General features: G+C 31.0%; 2 protein-coding genes across 3 annotated transcripts; one reads left to right on the plus strand and one right to left on the minus strand.

Moving 5' to 3' along the window:
* Positions 1-3,160: 3,160 nt before the first annotated feature.
* Positions 3,161-5,987, plus strand: LOC117926171 (PLASMODESMATA CALLOSE-BINDING PROTEIN 5-like). Of its 2 annotated transcripts, XM_034845250.1 has the most exons (4): positions 3,161-3,586; positions 3,711-3,738; positions 4,472-4,640; positions 5,742-5,987. In XM_034845250.1, exons 1-3 carry the CDS (start codon positions 3,247-3,249, stop codon positions 4,626-4,628), a joined length of 525 nt encoding a protein of 174 aa, XP_034701141.1. In that variant the 5' UTR covers positions 3,161-3,246; the 3' UTR covers positions 4,629-4,640; positions 5,742-5,987. The 2 variants fall into 2 exon arrangements, with proteins under 2 accessions (XP_034701141.1, XP_034701139.1); XM_034845248.1 differs by lacking the exon at positions 5,742-5,987 and having other exon boundaries at positions 3,164-3,586; positions 4,472-4,933.
* An 894-nt stretch (positions 5,988-6,881) lies between these two features.
* LOC117926243 (RING-H2 finger protein ATL40-like) lies at positions 6,882-7,975 on the minus strand. Its single transcript, XM_034845325.1, has one exon. It carries the CDS (start codon positions 7,915-7,917, stop codon positions 7,153-7,155), a length of 765 nt encoding a protein of 254 aa, XP_034701216.1. The 5' UTR covers positions 7,918-7,975; the 3' UTR covers positions 6,882-7,152.
* Between the last annotated feature and the right edge of the window lie 8,894 nt (positions 7,976-16,869).

Here is a 16,869-nt window from a genome sequence, read left to right on the forward strand (position 1 = left end):
TTGCTTTGCCTTGTTCTTTTAAACCAAATGATGAAGAAAACTTTGTAAAAATCAACCGAGGGTGGTGTTCCTTTCGATTCCTCAGACCCATTTCATCTTCATCACTTAATCATTTAGGAATTATGTTGCTTAGAAAACCATTGAATGGGGTAATTGTGGCACTTGAAGTTGTTCAATGACCATAGCTCTTAGTGTTAGGGACAAAACTAGTTTCGTTAATGGTATGATCAAGAAGCGCCATCTAATGAAAAAAAAAATCTCTAGAAAAGATGTCACGACAAGGTCTTGTCATGGATTCTCTACTCCATCAAAACCAATCTTACTAACATTATTATATGTACTAAATCTTCCACTGAAGTATGGTGTGATCTTAAGGAAAGATTTTCACAAAACAACACCCTAAGAATATTCCAAATCAAAAGGGATATTGCTTCACATCACCAAGGGATGACATCCTTTGCAACCTATTTCACTAAACTGAAAGTATTATGGGATGAATTAGCATCCTATAATGATTTGTCAATATACTCGTGCAATGTCATTAAGAATCTTGAAGAGCATAAACAAAAAGGAAAAGTAATGAAATTTTTTATAAGTTTAAATGATTCTTACTCAACTACTCCTATTGAAACTCACACAATTGGGTATTGATAATAGTTTGCTAAAATGATATTTTATTACATTATGTTATATTTTTGAACATAATAACAAACTTATTTATAATAAACTAATCATACCCACACTATGACTCCAATTCATATTAGACCAAAAGTCCAAATTATATATATATATATATATATATATATATATATATATATATATATATATATATATAAAGTAAATAACAATTCCTAATGGTTCTCAAATTCCTAAAATTCTTCTAATTTAATTTTAAATTGGATTACAATTTCAATAGCCTCCCTTAAGTCGACTTGTAAAATGAATCACACCAAACATCATCTTCAACTGCTTGAATACATCCACCTTTAGTGGCTTTGTAAAAGATCTACAACTTGATCTTCTAATATGCAAAACTCAAGTTTGATCTAGTCATTTTTCGCAAGTTCCCTAATATAATGAAATTTGATACTTATGTGTTTGCTTTTATGATGAAGCATCAGATTCTTTATCAATGCAATAACAAACTTATTATCACACAAAATCTCTATAAGACCCTTTTGTTCATAGTTTAATTCACTAAACATCATGCAAAGCTAAACGACTTGACATGTTGAGGAAGTAATTGCCATGTATTTACAGGCGAACTAATCGATTGTTTTTTCATCGTTAATCGAATCAAAACAAAATTTATAATCTAATTCAACTATGCTGAGGTAACTCTTACCCAATTAAAAAGGTTTTTTAGCAAAAGCTACAATAGTATAACGGTCTTAGGTGTCGTCCACTGGGATGGATTATTCTCGATAATTAAGGCTTAAATGGGAGGAAAAGAAATTATTGTGATCAAGTAAAATTGATTTGACAATTCATGGTAAAAAATCAAAATAACAATGATTTCTAATTGAGAAGAAGAATAGAATGTAAAATAGGAGAAAATTAATAAGGAAAATGAATTCTCAAAGTTAGGATTTTCTATAAAACAATTTCCATGGTGAATAGATGTTTAGATCTATTTTTTCATCAAGTTAGATTAAAAACCTAAAATTCTCATTGAAACCTATTTTAGATTTAGCTTTAAGTCTAGATCTAATTTCTCTTCAGATTAGGTTATTTAATCCTAGAGATCAATTTAAACTATATATTCAATTTATCTCAAATCATCTTCCAATTATTCATACTATGCAACTATTCAATCTCATTGAATCTAGCTTTAAGAATTTGCTTAATCTATCTAATTTGTGATGTAATAGTCATTCAAGATAATTTGAAGAGAAAAATCCTCAAAATTCAGGTAATCAATCAATTGGATCAAATTACCTTTGCAATTAAAGCTCATTTTTCTAATTCACCATAAATCTTGCCTCTAGATCCTCCTTCCTCCAAGAAAAATGAGATTTAGTAACTCATGCTTGGAGATTTGGTCTCATAAGGCATGTTTCGTTAGTGAGAAAATGAGGAAAAATGGAAGAAAATAGAGAATTCTATTAAGAGAAAGAATTTCTAGAAAAATCTAAAATCAAAAGTATCAAAAAGCTTTTTACATGAAAATTTCAAGTTTTTATTTATAGGCCAAAATCAAGTAGACACTTAGCATCATCTAAGAGGTTTTCCAAAACCTTCTAAATTCAATGAAACTTAGAAGTTTCATATTTCAGATGAAATTTGCACATTTCACATAAGATATTCACATTTCGTACTATTGTGCAAAATTCTAAGGTGAGTGGCGGCACCATGTTGAAACACCTTTTGGATCATTTCACATGAGTGTGTGAAATTTTCCCATGTTCATGCAAAATCAACTTGCAAATCCTCCTTAACCTGCAATACAAATCCCGATCCATTTCGCATAGTCATACAAATTTTTCGCATAGTCATATGAATTTTTCGCATGATCATGCGAAATTACACCATGTGATTTTTAAGCTCCTCTTTATGTATTTACATGCAGCAATATTGCAATATCATAGAGATTTCTCAAGAAACCAATGATAGTCACTTCTTCGAATTATTTAGAAATGCTAATTCATGAAATAATGTATGAAAGTGTATGATTAAAATTTGTGATCTAACATTTTCAAGAGTCATATATAGCATCACATGAGGTAATTATGTTGAATATATTAAACAAATAAAAGGAAAATATATTAAATGTGACTAAAAGTGTGTTTAGTAATGATTTTAGAAAGTATTTTTAATATTTTAATACTTGAAAAATAAAAATAAAAATTAAGTGTAAAAAATATTAGAAATACTTCATAAAATCACAATCAAACACACTATAAATCAATCGCATTTCTTGAAATTCTTAAGGAGATTAGAAAGAGCACTGAAATTAATGTCCACATATATAGACCTATTCATAAAGGTGTCACTATGTGATGCATTAAAAAAAGTTAAAGACACAATATTAAAATGCAAAGGTTAAAATATTTCCGAGCTAATATGTTGAATAAATTAACAGTCACTGTCCCCAAACAATTGAAAACAGAGACACGGAAAGTACCAAAGTGTAGACATTACCACAGACGCCACGCAGCACCAACAACGGTCATATTTGCTGATCACAAAGAGCCGTAAGTCCCTTTACCTTTCTCTTTCTAGAATCTAAACCCCCAGCCTACTACCATGAAATTCTCACTCTTCCTCTTCTCACTTCTTCTCACCGTCACTCTCCCACTCCACTCCCTGGCGGCACAGTCCAAGGCCCAAAACGGCGTCGTCACGCTGGAGCTGTGGTGCGTAGCCAAGAACAACGCCGACAACCCCGCTCTCCAGACGGCTCTGGATTGGGCCTGCGGACCCGGCGGTGCCGACTGCTCCCCCATCCAACAAGGTGGGCCTTGCTATGACTCCCAGGATCTGCAGAAAACGGCGTCGTTTGCCTTCAATGATTACTACTTGAAGCATGGGTCTGATGATAGCTGTGCCTTTGACAACACTGCCGCTCTCACTTCTCTTAATCCCAGTCAGTTTCATCAAAACCACCAATACCCATTTCTTATTTTGCTTTGGTTTTTCGGATCTTCGTTGATTTTCCTTTTATAATTTTGTTTTGGGTTTTCTGGTGGGTTTTTTTTTTTTTCTTTCAGGTTTTGGTAATTGCAAGTTCCCATCCAGGTAATTGTTTGAAATTAGTTTAAGATTCTTCTATTGAGGATTTGCGGCTTGCCCTCTGCTTGGTTGCTGAGAAAACTGAAGAAAACGAAATAAATGATTGAAAGTTCTGTGCTTTTATTTACCTGGTGGGACTCCATATTGCATAGGCTCATTAGCATTTTTGGGTCCCAAATCATTAGAGATCTGGGATTAAAAAAGGCAGTTCCTTTTCTTTTCCTCAATTTTCTCAGCAACCATACTGTTTAGATTCTGGAAAAGCTAGATCCTTTGAGATGGGAGTTGAATTAGCTAGACATCTCATTGAAATTGAATAAGTCGGTTTCATGATGGTTTGTTCCTAAGAAAATTTTGGACATCTGAACAATGATGGCAGAGTATTAGTTCTGGGATTTCATCTAAGGGACATCACCATTGTTACAGATCAACAACTTCAATTTTCCATGATACACCCATAAAAAATACGCATTTTCATACGAGTAATGAGTAATGAGTAATGACTTCTCCACAGACATTTGCATTGGACATCCCATCCATAATCAATCATCTAAAACAGAGGACAGTGGCTTCCTAGGAATTGAATTAATTGTCTACCTCACATTTACATTGTCATATGCAAATTCTTCAATTGCATAGCCTACTGGTATTTCAACCATGAGAGTTGCATCTCTTTCTATGTTCTTATTTTAACTCTATTTTTGCACCACCATAATACCATTGTAAATTGGTGATGCAGCTTTACGGGGAGCAATGGAAGCTTTGTTGGGTCAACGAACACAATGGGAATGGGACCTGCTAGTGCAGATTTGAGCGGCTGTAGTCAAATAGCTGGCAGATGGGTTCAGGCCTTAATCACAGTTCATTTGCTCATTGCAGTTATACTAATCCTTTGAGCACACAACAGAGTGAGCTACCCTCTTTTATTCTAAGAAAATGGTAAAATTCATTTGTTCAGAGTAGTATATATGTTAGGCATTTAATTTAGCTCCTCAAGAGTAGCATATTTAAATCAGGTTATCAGTGAAGAAAAAGAGAGCAACTCTCTTTAATGTAACCTCTTCTTTTATGTAAGCTCTTTAGTGAAGCAAACAGAGTTTTTTGCTGAGATGTGTATTAGGAGTTTAGGATCTGCCACGACGAAGTTATGAATGAAGCAAAAACATTTTTTGTTGTTGAGAATCTGATCCATGAATTTCAATTATGTGGGTTTGGTGAAGCATTTTCAAGTATTCATATCTGTTTGATCTTCCTATAGCATTCAACAAAGTCATTCCATTCGAATTTTATAGCCCATTTGGTGCTCTGTGAAGCCCTGCATCCCTCTGTTCTTCCCCAAGAACCATACCAGGGGTTCCGTCCACTGAGCCCAATATATTGTTTTTTAGTTGGATTAGTTCAAGGGCAGGGCATGTTTGGAAATCTAGAATAGAGAAAGGAAATGAGAAATTTGGCCCCCCCCCCTCCTTTTACTAGAATTTTGATTTCTCTTTTCTAAATGAGAAATCAAACACACCCTTATATGTGTTTTTTCTGTTCTACCTAACATTAGAAGGATTTTCTTTTCTTGTACTTTGATTTCTTTCTTTTACTTTTCTATTTTGATTATTGAGGTCACTTCAAAGGCTCAAATCCTATGTTGGGTGAAATTTCCACCCAAAGACATACTAAAATCACAACAAAGAATGGCAGATGAGAAGGTTGGAAGACACAAAGTAAAGGTCAAACTAAAGTTAGGATTATCATTTAGGTTTTGAATGAAATTTGCAGTCTGAACATAAGAAACACACATTGGAAAAGATCCAGCCTTCCAACCTGGAAAAAATCCCCACTAGTAAAGTCCCGGGCCGCCCTGGACAAGGCAGGTGTGTTCAATCAGTTGAAATGTTCAAGCCTGTGAAAAAGTGGGCACCTCTTAGAATATTAGTCCAATTTGTTGAATTAAATGATTATTTTACCCTAAATTTTTCCAATTTCTAATCCCACCTTATTCATTGGCATATACCCAGATCTTGCTAGCAAGTCAACCAATCTCTCTGCAGTGCTGTCAAGCATATATGAAGTGAACAAAGCTGAAAAAGTGGGATCCACAATGTGATACCCCTAACCTTTCTCTGCATTATTGCCTTGTTTTCACATGCCTTTATCATTTAAAAATGAGTTGGAATCCTTGATGCCGTATGTCCAAGTTGTCCCACTTGTATAATGAATCATCCATGAATTTTTTCAGCTACTTGTACCGATCTATGCCCAAAGTAAGAAGGAAAAAAAAATTCTCTTTGTTATTAATGTTATATAATTGTTAAAGTTTTACGCTATGATTAGTTTTATGTGAGGAAGAAAAGTAGAAGGAAAATACATTATATTAATAAATTATTTTTATATAATTTTTGAAACATATTTCACTTATTTAATTCATATATATAAGATTTAAATAATTTTATATATATAAATTTTTTGTTAATTTTAATTATATTTGATTTGATTTTATATTTTATATAATAGAATCAAATATGAAAAAAAAATTATTTTTCTTAATATTATTTTCCTTTCCTTAGTAGTTTTTGAGAATCAAAGGATATGATTGGTTCCTGAAAATTTAAAGAAAGATGAGAAGAAAAGAAAAAGAAAATGTATTAATTTAATTATATTTGATTTTTTTTTCTCAATGAAATCATACACAAGAAAATCATTTTTTTAATAATTTTTTAATTTGTTTAGTATTTTCCAAAACCAAATATGACCTTATACTTTTTTATAAAATTATTGAAGGTAGTATTTGTTTTTTGACTTAATAGAAAAAATCAAAATATTTGATTTTTTTTCTATTGAGATAAAAGTATCTTGTTGATATTAACCAATATAAGTAAAGTAAATTTGTTATCAATAAATTTAATTTAAATATATTGGTTGATGTTAATGAATTATTTTTAACTAAATAAAAAAAATCAAATATTTTGACTTTTTCTATTTAGACAAAAAATAAACATCACTGACAAGCATGTACAAAGTTAGGTTAAAAACACACTAATTACAAAAGTAAGGTCAATGGCCGAAAAATTTAAAATTAGAAATTTTCTTGACAAGTGATACAACACCAAACATGTCCCCATCATGCTAGCAGCCATAGTTTTACCGAGTCACCCTTCAGACCAATAAATATTGTATTTAAATAATAATAACAATAACAATACATAATACATGATCTATTAATTGAAGTTTGAAAAATATACAAAACTTGTCTCACAAGCTAAACTCATACTCATCACCCCCAACCCATCTGGATTGGGATTAAGGCCATTAATCATGTATGCTTTTCATCTATGGAACATGTACTGAATCCAATCAAATAATCACTCCATGTATATGTAGTTTTTAATCAAACAAAGTGCTTTTAAGTTTAATTTTACCCCATGATGATCATCGCCTCTCAACATCTTCTATACCATCTTCTGGGGCACCACAGGATTGAGTTGTCCTTGATGATCCCCTACTAAGCATCCTCCTGAATGAACTCAACCGAGAAGTCGATGCACCAGACTTAGCCGAGCATTGCGCCGCACCCTCTGATGTCCCTTCCGAGCATGCCAAGGACGATGAGTTAGTTCCATCTGAAGGAGACTCGGATGCGGGGGGAACAGTCCTGATCATGACCATAGCCTCACGGGGCTCGGGCTGCAGGCGGGGCTCAGCCTCCGTGCGGCAGATGGGGCACGTTGAGTGTGTGCCCAACCATTTATCTATGCACTCTGCATGGAAAGTGTGCTTGCAGTTGGGTAGAAGCCGGGCAATCTCTCCTTCCTCTAGGACACTCAAGCATACCGCACAGTCGGTCGTCCCACCCTCCTCCTGGGTATCATTCTCGCTGAACTTGAACATCGGTAGAGAGTCGATAACGGATTGATCCAGCCCGGTCTTGGGTGGCTCATCGGAGTGCACTCGGGAGAGAGTTATGCTGAGCAAGGCCGACCGCCGCCGCGCCCGCCGCCTCAGGACACATCTAGCGTAGATGTGAAGTGTGATAACAAGCGCGATCACCACCGATAATGAAACGATTGCAGTGAGCATGATCTTGCTGTTTAGATCAGACGAGCTTTTGTGAGAAGGAGTGTAGCTACCATTATCAGCATCATCATCACTGCTCGATGGCGTACTGTATGGATTAGGAGGAAAAGGGAAACTCATGGCTTCTCTATGCCTTTGAGTTTGGCCCCTCTGGTTAACTGGGATGTCATGGAACAACTCTCTTATATTCTATATACATTTTTTTTTCCTCCTCTTGTGTGTATCTGACTTGTAGCCTTGCTGTAATGGGTGGGAAATTGATGAAAATTGCCAAACAGCCTGCAACTTGTTTCAAACAGGTTGACTGTTGACTTCCATCTTTTTTTTCTACCTTCTTCCTCACCCATTTTTTCCATGTTAATTAATTTTTAAAATAAAGTTTTTTTCCCAAGTCCAGGGTTTTACAAGTAATTAAGGGTTGCAGTCCTTACTCCTTACAATTAGTGGGTCATGTTCATCCGTTAGTCTTTGTTGCATTCAAAGACCAAGTCCTCTTAAATAATTTTTAAAAAATGAAAGGAGAAAAATTGTATAATGCAAAGTACAGGGAAGAAAAGGCAAATTTAGGATGATGATGTAAGGGGAAAGGAAATGAGAGTTGATTTATGATGGGAAAATTAAAGATGGAGTCCTCTTCTGGAGGGTATATAATAATTTCATTAAAGACTTAGCGTTTGGTCAATAGACTTTTTGGCAAGGGCATGTATTAAACACAAGTTGATGTTTGGGTTTTCATGGAAGATTGTTCCATGCTTGGTCTCTCTTGCCCGGTCGTCAAGTCTTCATTATTCTTGTTCACACAACACCCCAACATAACCAAATCAGGAATTAACTCCTGGGGCTTGTGTTCGTATGAATACCAAAATGGAAGGTAATTTTGGTCATGTCATTTGAGTTAAATTTCTATTTTAAAGAAAAAATCCAACAACAAAATGTTTGCGAATTTGTTGCTAACCTTAATCATTTTTGATATGTTTGGCTCATGAAAAATTTGAAGGAAAATACAAGAGAAAAAGAAAAATAGAAGGAAAATAAAGCATAGGTTAAAAATCGATAAATTATTTTTATTTGCAACTTTAAACTCATTTTATTTATTTTAAATTATTGATATAAAAATTAAATAATTTAAAAATATATAAGTTTTAAACTAATTTTAATTATATTTTATTTGATATTTTTTATAGGATAATCAAGTATAAAAAAAAAAATCAGTTTTTATTATATTTTTTTTTTCTTAATATTTTCTAGTAACCAAACACAACTTTAATTTTTATACACGTGATAAAAGTATTTAGTCCAAGGTAGAATAAAGTTTAAGAATTGTATTTAGTTGATTCTTATCATCAAAAGTTTAAATATTTTAGAATTCTTCATTTTTCAAAGACGTAAAGGAAAAAAATGTTCACAAAAATAATAAAAATAATTTATTAAATAAAAAATTCAGAATGTAACCCTACGACAAATGACATAAGAATTCATTATATTAATCAATTAAATTTTTTTTTTTTTGCTTTTATTATTATTATTATAATAAAGAAAGCAAATCGTGACATATCACTTATCCCTTGAGTCATAGTTTAAAAGGAGAAGTAAAGAAAATAGGATGAAACATCCAAATCAAAAACGTAATCATACATTTATTCATTTACTAATTTCCAAATATTTGACCATTGAAACTTCAAGTAGGTTTTTCTTCTACATTTTATTGCCATTCAAAATAATAAAATTAAATAGAAACAAAAGGGAAAGAGGCCAGCAAAGCCTAGGCAGTTTCCATGGGCAAGTTTTTCAAACATGTTGATAGTAGGTGTGGCCTACAACCACAAGTCTTCCACTTGACTTAAGGAAAATAAAATTAAAAAAATAAAATAAAATAAAAAATAGTGTGGGTTTTGGAGTCAACAATGAAGACTTTTGTACTTGAATAATGGCACATATTAATATATTATATATATTATGCTTATTCTTTACCCTTTTTGCCCTTTTTGTCTAGGCCATGACACCATTAGACTCCTACAGTTTACCTACGCCAAGGAAAAAAAACATTTCTACAAGAAGAAATTAAACGCAACCCAAATGCCTAATTCTTCTTTCTTTCTTTCTTTCTACATATATTTTGCCAACGTGGCACTCGTTTTAGAGTAGGTGATACGTATTATCAAAAAATCAACTTACATTAGGTCAAAGAAATAACTAGTTGAAATTTTGAAGATGAGGAATACAGAAATTTAATGTTTCTATGACTTCGTGTTATGATGGTAGAAAAAAACAAATTTTTCTTCCGTTTGAAGAAGGTTCCCTCAGTCAAACCAATAAAATCGCTTGCATATTAAGATGAATTGAAGCGTTTGAACTGATCAATTTAAAATTTTTTTTTTTAACGATTTCAATTTTCTAAATATTAATTGAAGTAGGCCTTTTTAATTCATAATTTTGTATTTTAAAAATCGATAATAAGTTGAAAGAAATGAAAAATTATACATATAAACTTAAAATATATAATATTTATTGGGTATATTGTTCATTTAATGCATATTTTTTCATAGTTAATGGTATCCAAACCATAACTATATAACTTTTTCTTTTACTATTGGACTATCATGAGTTGCAAAAAAATAGTTATTTATTTAAAAGGATTATAATAATATAATTTGAAAAGAGTTAAATAATGTGATTTAAAAGAATATATGATACAACAATTTATTATAATGGTATTATTTAAGCCTTTTAGTTAGAATGTTTTATTATAAGCGTTTTGGTTTTGACTCAAATGTTAAACCAAACCTAATTAAACTAAATGAAGTAGATAAGTTATTGTTATTAAATTGAATAAAGTGAATAAAATAAAGGATAAGTAATTAAGACATTAGATTTAGAGATTGTAGATTAAATAAAAGAGTAATATAGTAATTTCATATATTATTCTATTAAAAAAATGACAAATGTTTTTCTATTAAAAAAATTAAAAATAAATTCAATTAAATGTTTCTTTTTAAAAATATGATTGCTAAAAATATGTGTTGGTTTTTACTTGTAAAGTGACAAATTCTTGGTGAATTTTCAAAGTGTATGTGGTGGCATCCAAATAGGGCAACTTTTGTTCGTTAAGAAGATTAGATCATTTTCAATTTAAGCCGGATTGTGAGTTTCATTGTCAACTTTAGGTTGTATCGAGGGTTAAAAATTTTGGGATATTTGGTTGAAATATCAGCAAAATATCTAATATTGGGAGGCTTTGACACAATATTGATTATTGAAAATTGGGCAAAAAATTGGGTTATATTGGAGGATTATCGATGAAATATTGATTAAAAAGTGATAAAGCGTCAAAAAATCGACAAAGGAAAATAGGTTTTGTAAAAAATCAGCGATTTATTTCTAATTCATTAAAAAATCATGAGTAGAAATAAATCGTCGATATTTTTTTTAAACATTTGTCCATGTTTTTTTTTTAAAATCCCCTCCAATGTTTTTTTAAATATTTTTTTTTCTAATTTATCTTTTATTTTTATTTTTTATTTCCCTTTTATTTTATATTATCCTTTGATTTTTAATTATTTTTCAAATTTATCTCATTAATCCTATTTTAAAAAATTACTATCACTTTACTTTTAATTTTTTTATTTATCATTTTAAATTTAAATATTTTTGTTTTAAAATATTAAAAATATAAATTTATTCAAAATTTGCTAAAATATAAAAACTTAATGAAGTTCTAATATTTTATAAACTAAAATTAATTTGATAAGATAAATTTTTAATATAATTTTTAATAATTTTAATTATTTATATAAATTAATGTTAATAATAAAAAGTTGTCACCATAAATTTGTAATAACATTTTAGAAATTAAATCTCAAATAAAATATTTTATATAAATCCATTTAATTTTTTATTTAAAATGTAATAAAATATGTTTTAAGAAAAGTAGTTTTTAATTTTTAAAATAAATGAACATAAATATATTAACGGAATTTAAGATAATTTTTTTAAAAAACTTAATAAATATTATCTTTGACTATACTTATGTCAATTACACATACAAATAACTTTAATATATATATATATATATATATATATATATTCTTGCTTATTTTATCAATTTTTTAAGTTTTTATGAGCATTTGTATGAATTTTAAATAATTTTCACAATATTTTTATCAAAATATTCACCAATATTTCTAATATATCATGAAATCCCCAACTATTGACATATCTATGTTTACTAATATTTTCATCCTTAGTTGTATTTGGTTCCCGGAAAGTTTTAAAGAAAAAAAATACAATGAAAAACTATTTTCTTATGTTTTGGTTGTACTATGAAAAATATTAAAAATCAACTAAAATTAAAATTAATTAAAAATTTATATATTTTTAAATTATTTAATTTTATATTGAAAAGTTGAAATAAGTTAAATAAGTTTGAAGTAACATATAAAAATAATTTATTAACTTTAAATTTATTTTTATTTCATTTCATTTTTTCTTTCCTTCTATTTATCCTCTTTATTTTTGAGAACCATAACTTTAATTATTTTTGTTTACTCACTATTTTAATTAAACTAATGGCTATTATATTACTTCATCTAGTGTGGTGTTTGGAGGTATAAGAATTGAGATATTGATCTATGTGTGTATTTGTGCGCTCATTTTAATGTTTTCTGGTGTTTTTTTTCTATTTTTTATGAAATGACTAAGTATATACTTAATTAGCATTTGTTAGAAAATCAAGGAAATAAAATATTTTATTCTTAGTTTAATGAATCAAAATAAACCCAAAAACCTCATCTTATGTTAGTGTGATAAAGATAATCTTATGTAGATTATTTATGAAAATGCATCATTTTAGGCAACACCTTTTCGCTTTATACCAATATTGACACCTTGTATTGGTTCATAAACTTCAACCAAACTTTGATACCATATGTTAGAAAATCAAGCACATAAGATCTTTAACTTTTAGATTAATGAATCAATATGAACCCACAAAACTTGCTTTATGTCAATGTGACAAAGATAACTTTACATAGATTGTTAACAAATTTACGTCATTTTAGGTAGCACCATTTCTATTTGTATTGGTATTGACAACTTATATCTTTTCTATTGGCTTTTTTCTCCATTTATCCTAAGTTTGTGAGGTTTCCCATCATTTATGCAAACATTTATCTTAAGTTATTATGTTGCACGAATTCTCAATTTTAAGAGAGTGATACACTAGTGCTTGGATCGAGATTAGAAAAGACAATCAATTGTTGTCCTGAGCATCCTTTGATCACTTCTTCCTTTTACTTGTAACAATCGGGGAAATCACACTTGGATGTTTACTTGTTTCTCTTCGAAATGATCATTAGATTAGATTAGAGGATGATTAATCATCTTTGTGATTGTTGTAATCCCTTAGATCTATATTTTCCTCCCCTTAAAGGAATTGTTTCTAGACCATTAGAGAAAACAATTGAATGCTTGGCATAAGATGATGATTGCTCTCTTTCTTAGTTCTAGTAGAATGATGACAATGTTTCCTAGAATGATTGATCATCCTCACGAGCATCCTTTGTATTAGCTTCAGTTCTCTCTCTCTCTCTCTCTCTCTCTCTCTCTCCCCCCCCCCCCCCCCCCCCTCTTTTTTTTAGTGAACATTTCTCCAAATTAGATAGGGATGTTAATCATTTTATGTTTCATGATTGATCATTTCTTACTAAGCAATCAATCGTTAATGCTTTGGCTTGATCATGTAGTTTATTTCTCCAACTCATAGGCATTTTCAGCTTAGTCCTCCTTGATTAATACCCAAAACTAATTAATTTTCATACCAAAAATAATGGTTTTATCATTCCTTTTGAGTTTTAGTGGATTATCTTTAGCTTGAATATATGTTCCTCATTTTGGAACTAATATTTGTAAAGTGGAAAGTGAATTAAATGAAAGATAAAAGACTCAATTTAGACATCTTTTTAAGGAATCAAAGATTGTAAGAGGTTTATGGAAGCAAAGGTAAGAACTAAGAGAGACTTGAAGTTAAGTATAGCCAATGGAGGATGATTGAAACCATAGAGTCCAAAGGGATTTCAAAGGATTAAATCAACTTCACAAAAGTTGAAATTTAGGGAAGTTATTGTCTTAAATCAAAATTTTCAATTTAAGAACACCTAAAATTGGTTATTTCAATTTAGTGGAGACATGCCTGATGGAGCTAATTTTTCTCCCCCTTCTTATTATTCTTTAGAGATATTTATATAGTTTTTATTGAAATTACATGTAATTTTTACTAAACTCACATGCCTTTAAGAATTTCAACTTAGCACACCTTAGAGGTGCACAATTCGGCCTTGTGTACCTAGAAGGTACATAATTTGCTTTTCTTTCCTCCTTAGACATTTTTACTTTTTGAAAACCCTCCATAAAACTTTTGTTGCATCTTAGAACAACTTAAATCCTACAAATACTCACAAAAATTATCAAATATAAAGGACTAAGGCATTAACAACAAAAGCAAGCATTAGGTCAGTTTTGAGCATCTCAAACACGCTAAAATAGACTCTTTAAAGTCATTAAAGTGTTGAGTTTGATTTCTCATCAATTACATATATGCTTATATATGGAACTAAGGTTCCCAACTAAAGAGGGCTCCCAACTACGCTATGTGCACGATACCATGTATGGAACTAAGGGTCCACATGCCATTCCTTACTGTAAACTATCAGGTGAACCTTTCATCTATGAACACATTTAAGTGAATCTGATTTTCAAAGCTATCTAGCATACACACAACTTCACATATGGGTGCCCATGCAAGTTCTTATTGCAAGGCCAAATTTGTTTTTCAAATGTTGTGAATCTTCGCCAAATCTCCTCATTTCATTCTCATATCATTTCCTAAAGGAAAGACGTGGCCTATTAGAGTTGAGAATGAAATAGCATACTCAACTCTAATAAGCCATATCTCAACTCTAATAAGCCCCATCTTCCCTTCAGGAAACGATATGAGAATGAAATAAGGAGATTTGGCAAAGATTCACAACATCTAAAAACCAAATTTGGCCTTACAATCAGGACTTGCACAGGTACCCATATATACGAAGTAAACTAAGGATTTTTCATATGCAGCCACTCATATGCACAAGTGCAGTTTTTTTTTTTCTTGTTTTTTAATTTTTAGTTCAATTCAGTATTTTTTTTTTTTTGGTTTTTGTCAAGGCCCATCATGGTTTTTGAGTGTTTTCTCAACCATGAGTGCTCAAGTGTCTCGTTTCTAGATGAGTAGTAAGGATGGTGGAAGATTCAAATGAAGAGTAGCTGAAGAGGGGTAACTTGTTCTCATGGTTCTTTTTAATTAGTTTCAGGTTTTACAGTACTTAGAATTATATTCTCCATATAGTTCATCCTTGATGAAATATAGTGGATCCTTACTGGGGTTCCTTTGATGCCTGTGTAAAACTTTTTCATTGCCCAACTTGGTTTGATCCACTGATTGCATTCAGAGAGAATCTACAAGATCAATGGTTACATCCCAATAACAATAAACAGAATGCTCCATGATATATTGTTTGCATGTTAGGAATCTAGAAACCAACTTTGAATCAAAGTTTCAAATCTGAAGTGGTCTTAGAGATAAAAATAGCCAAGTGTGTTCATTCCAAAGGATGATAACCCGAATGCTACAAGTAGTGATATACATTCTTTGGTATTTGTTAATCATAATCACTACATGTATACTTAAACTTTATTATTATACAACAGTGAAGTTTGATAACACCTGTCTGAAACTCTATGAACCTTTCATTGCACCTGTTTGCTGACTTTATTGTTGAAATTAAGAAAGAAATATAATTAGAATCTTTTGAATCTCCCTCAACCTTTATAGACTTTGTAGATTTGATAGTGTGCTTTGAATCACATTCAATTAAGAACAGTATCTTGGTTAGTGACAAGAGACCACCGTATAACATTCTTTTACATCTTCGAAACAATTTTTCGAAATTTGATAAAAAAATACACTTCATTTTCCATTGACTTCTTTTAAATGGATCATTGATGAAAGAGATTGCATAATGCCCATGATTTTCCAATTCTAGCAGCTATGGATGGAAGCAATCTTTTTCCTTCTAAATTTATTCATTTTTTTTCTTGAGAAAATTACTCACGAATTTTATCGGAAACATTGACTTGATCCAAAGTAATATGATGATTTGTGGTGATGATTGAAAGAATTGTAAAAAGAATAACTCTTAAAGATGTCTATCTTATTGACTGTTAGAAGTTGATCTACTGGCCATTGGGAATCGATTCTTCCTCGAAGCTGCTTCATAGATAATGTTATCTATTTATGTTTCCCTGTGCTTTTCTGGGTAAACAAACATGTTAAAGTTTTCTTCTCTTTCCTCTTGCTTGGTAAATCATATGTTATGTATTACTTTTTGTCAGTGTAATGTGGGAGATTCAAAAGAGATTGCTATCTATCTAGATTCTTTGAGAGTTTTTGAGTGTTTCAGCAGCTCCATCTGTTCATGAATATTAGTATCTTTGGAGTCTTCCTAGTATCTTTAGGCTCAAAATTGTATCCAGAACATTTAGCATATCTAACATTACCTTTCCATTAGTTCAAACAGTCTAGTTATCCATGCCTAGATTTCAAGAACTGATCACAAATCCATGGCATAATACTGTTCCTTGCATCTCTATCTAGATATATATGATGTTCTAAAGGACCATCCTTAACTTACAGAAAGGATATGGCAGAAGTATTTTGAGTATTTTGGCTATGCATAAGCATCATCTCACTCTATTTTAGCTGTGAGAAATATTTCAGCCATCAGTTGGTATCATTCTTTGTCATGACTTTTGTTGGAGACTACTATTTGAATTCTATGGTTTGCACAGCTGGACCAACTGGGTTCTAGATATAGCAAATGTCGCCTATGATCTGGTAAAAGCTAACTGGGTTCAGACCTTGATGGGGTGCTTTTTAATGTTGCTTCACCTCCAAGGAGAGCAGGGTTTTCTTCTCAATCTATACAAGCGAAATGGAAACTGCAGACAGGCAGGGGGTGCAATTTGTTTGATGAAAAT

This window comes from Vitis riparia, chromosome 12 (assembly GCF_004353265.1).
Source record: "Vitis riparia cultivar Riparia Gloire de Montpellier isolate 1030 chromosome 12, EGFV_Vit.rip_1.0, whole genome shotgun sequence".
Classification (NCBI taxonomy): Eukaryota; Viridiplantae; Streptophyta; class Magnoliopsida; order Vitales; family Vitaceae; genus Vitis; species Vitis riparia.

Excerpts from the sequence above, each read along its gene's own strand:
- LOC117926171 (XM_034845250.1), top strand. The coding sequence starts at position 3,247 with ATGAAATTCTCACTCTTCCTCTTCTCACTTCTTCTCACCGTCACTCTC. Across the intron at positions 3,587-3,710 it reads TCTCACTTCTCTTAATCCCA|GTTTTGGTAATTGCAAGTTC; the intron begins GTCAGTTTCATC and ends TTTTTCTTTCAG. Across the intron at positions 3,739-4,471 it reads AATTGCAAGTTCCCATCCAG|CTTTACGGGGAGCAATGGAA; the intron begins GTAATTGTTTGA and ends TTGGTGATGCAG.
- LOC117926243 (XM_034845325.1), bottom strand. The coding sequence starts at position 7,917 with ATGAGTTTCCCTTTTCCTCCTAATCCATACAGTACGCCATCGAGCAGT.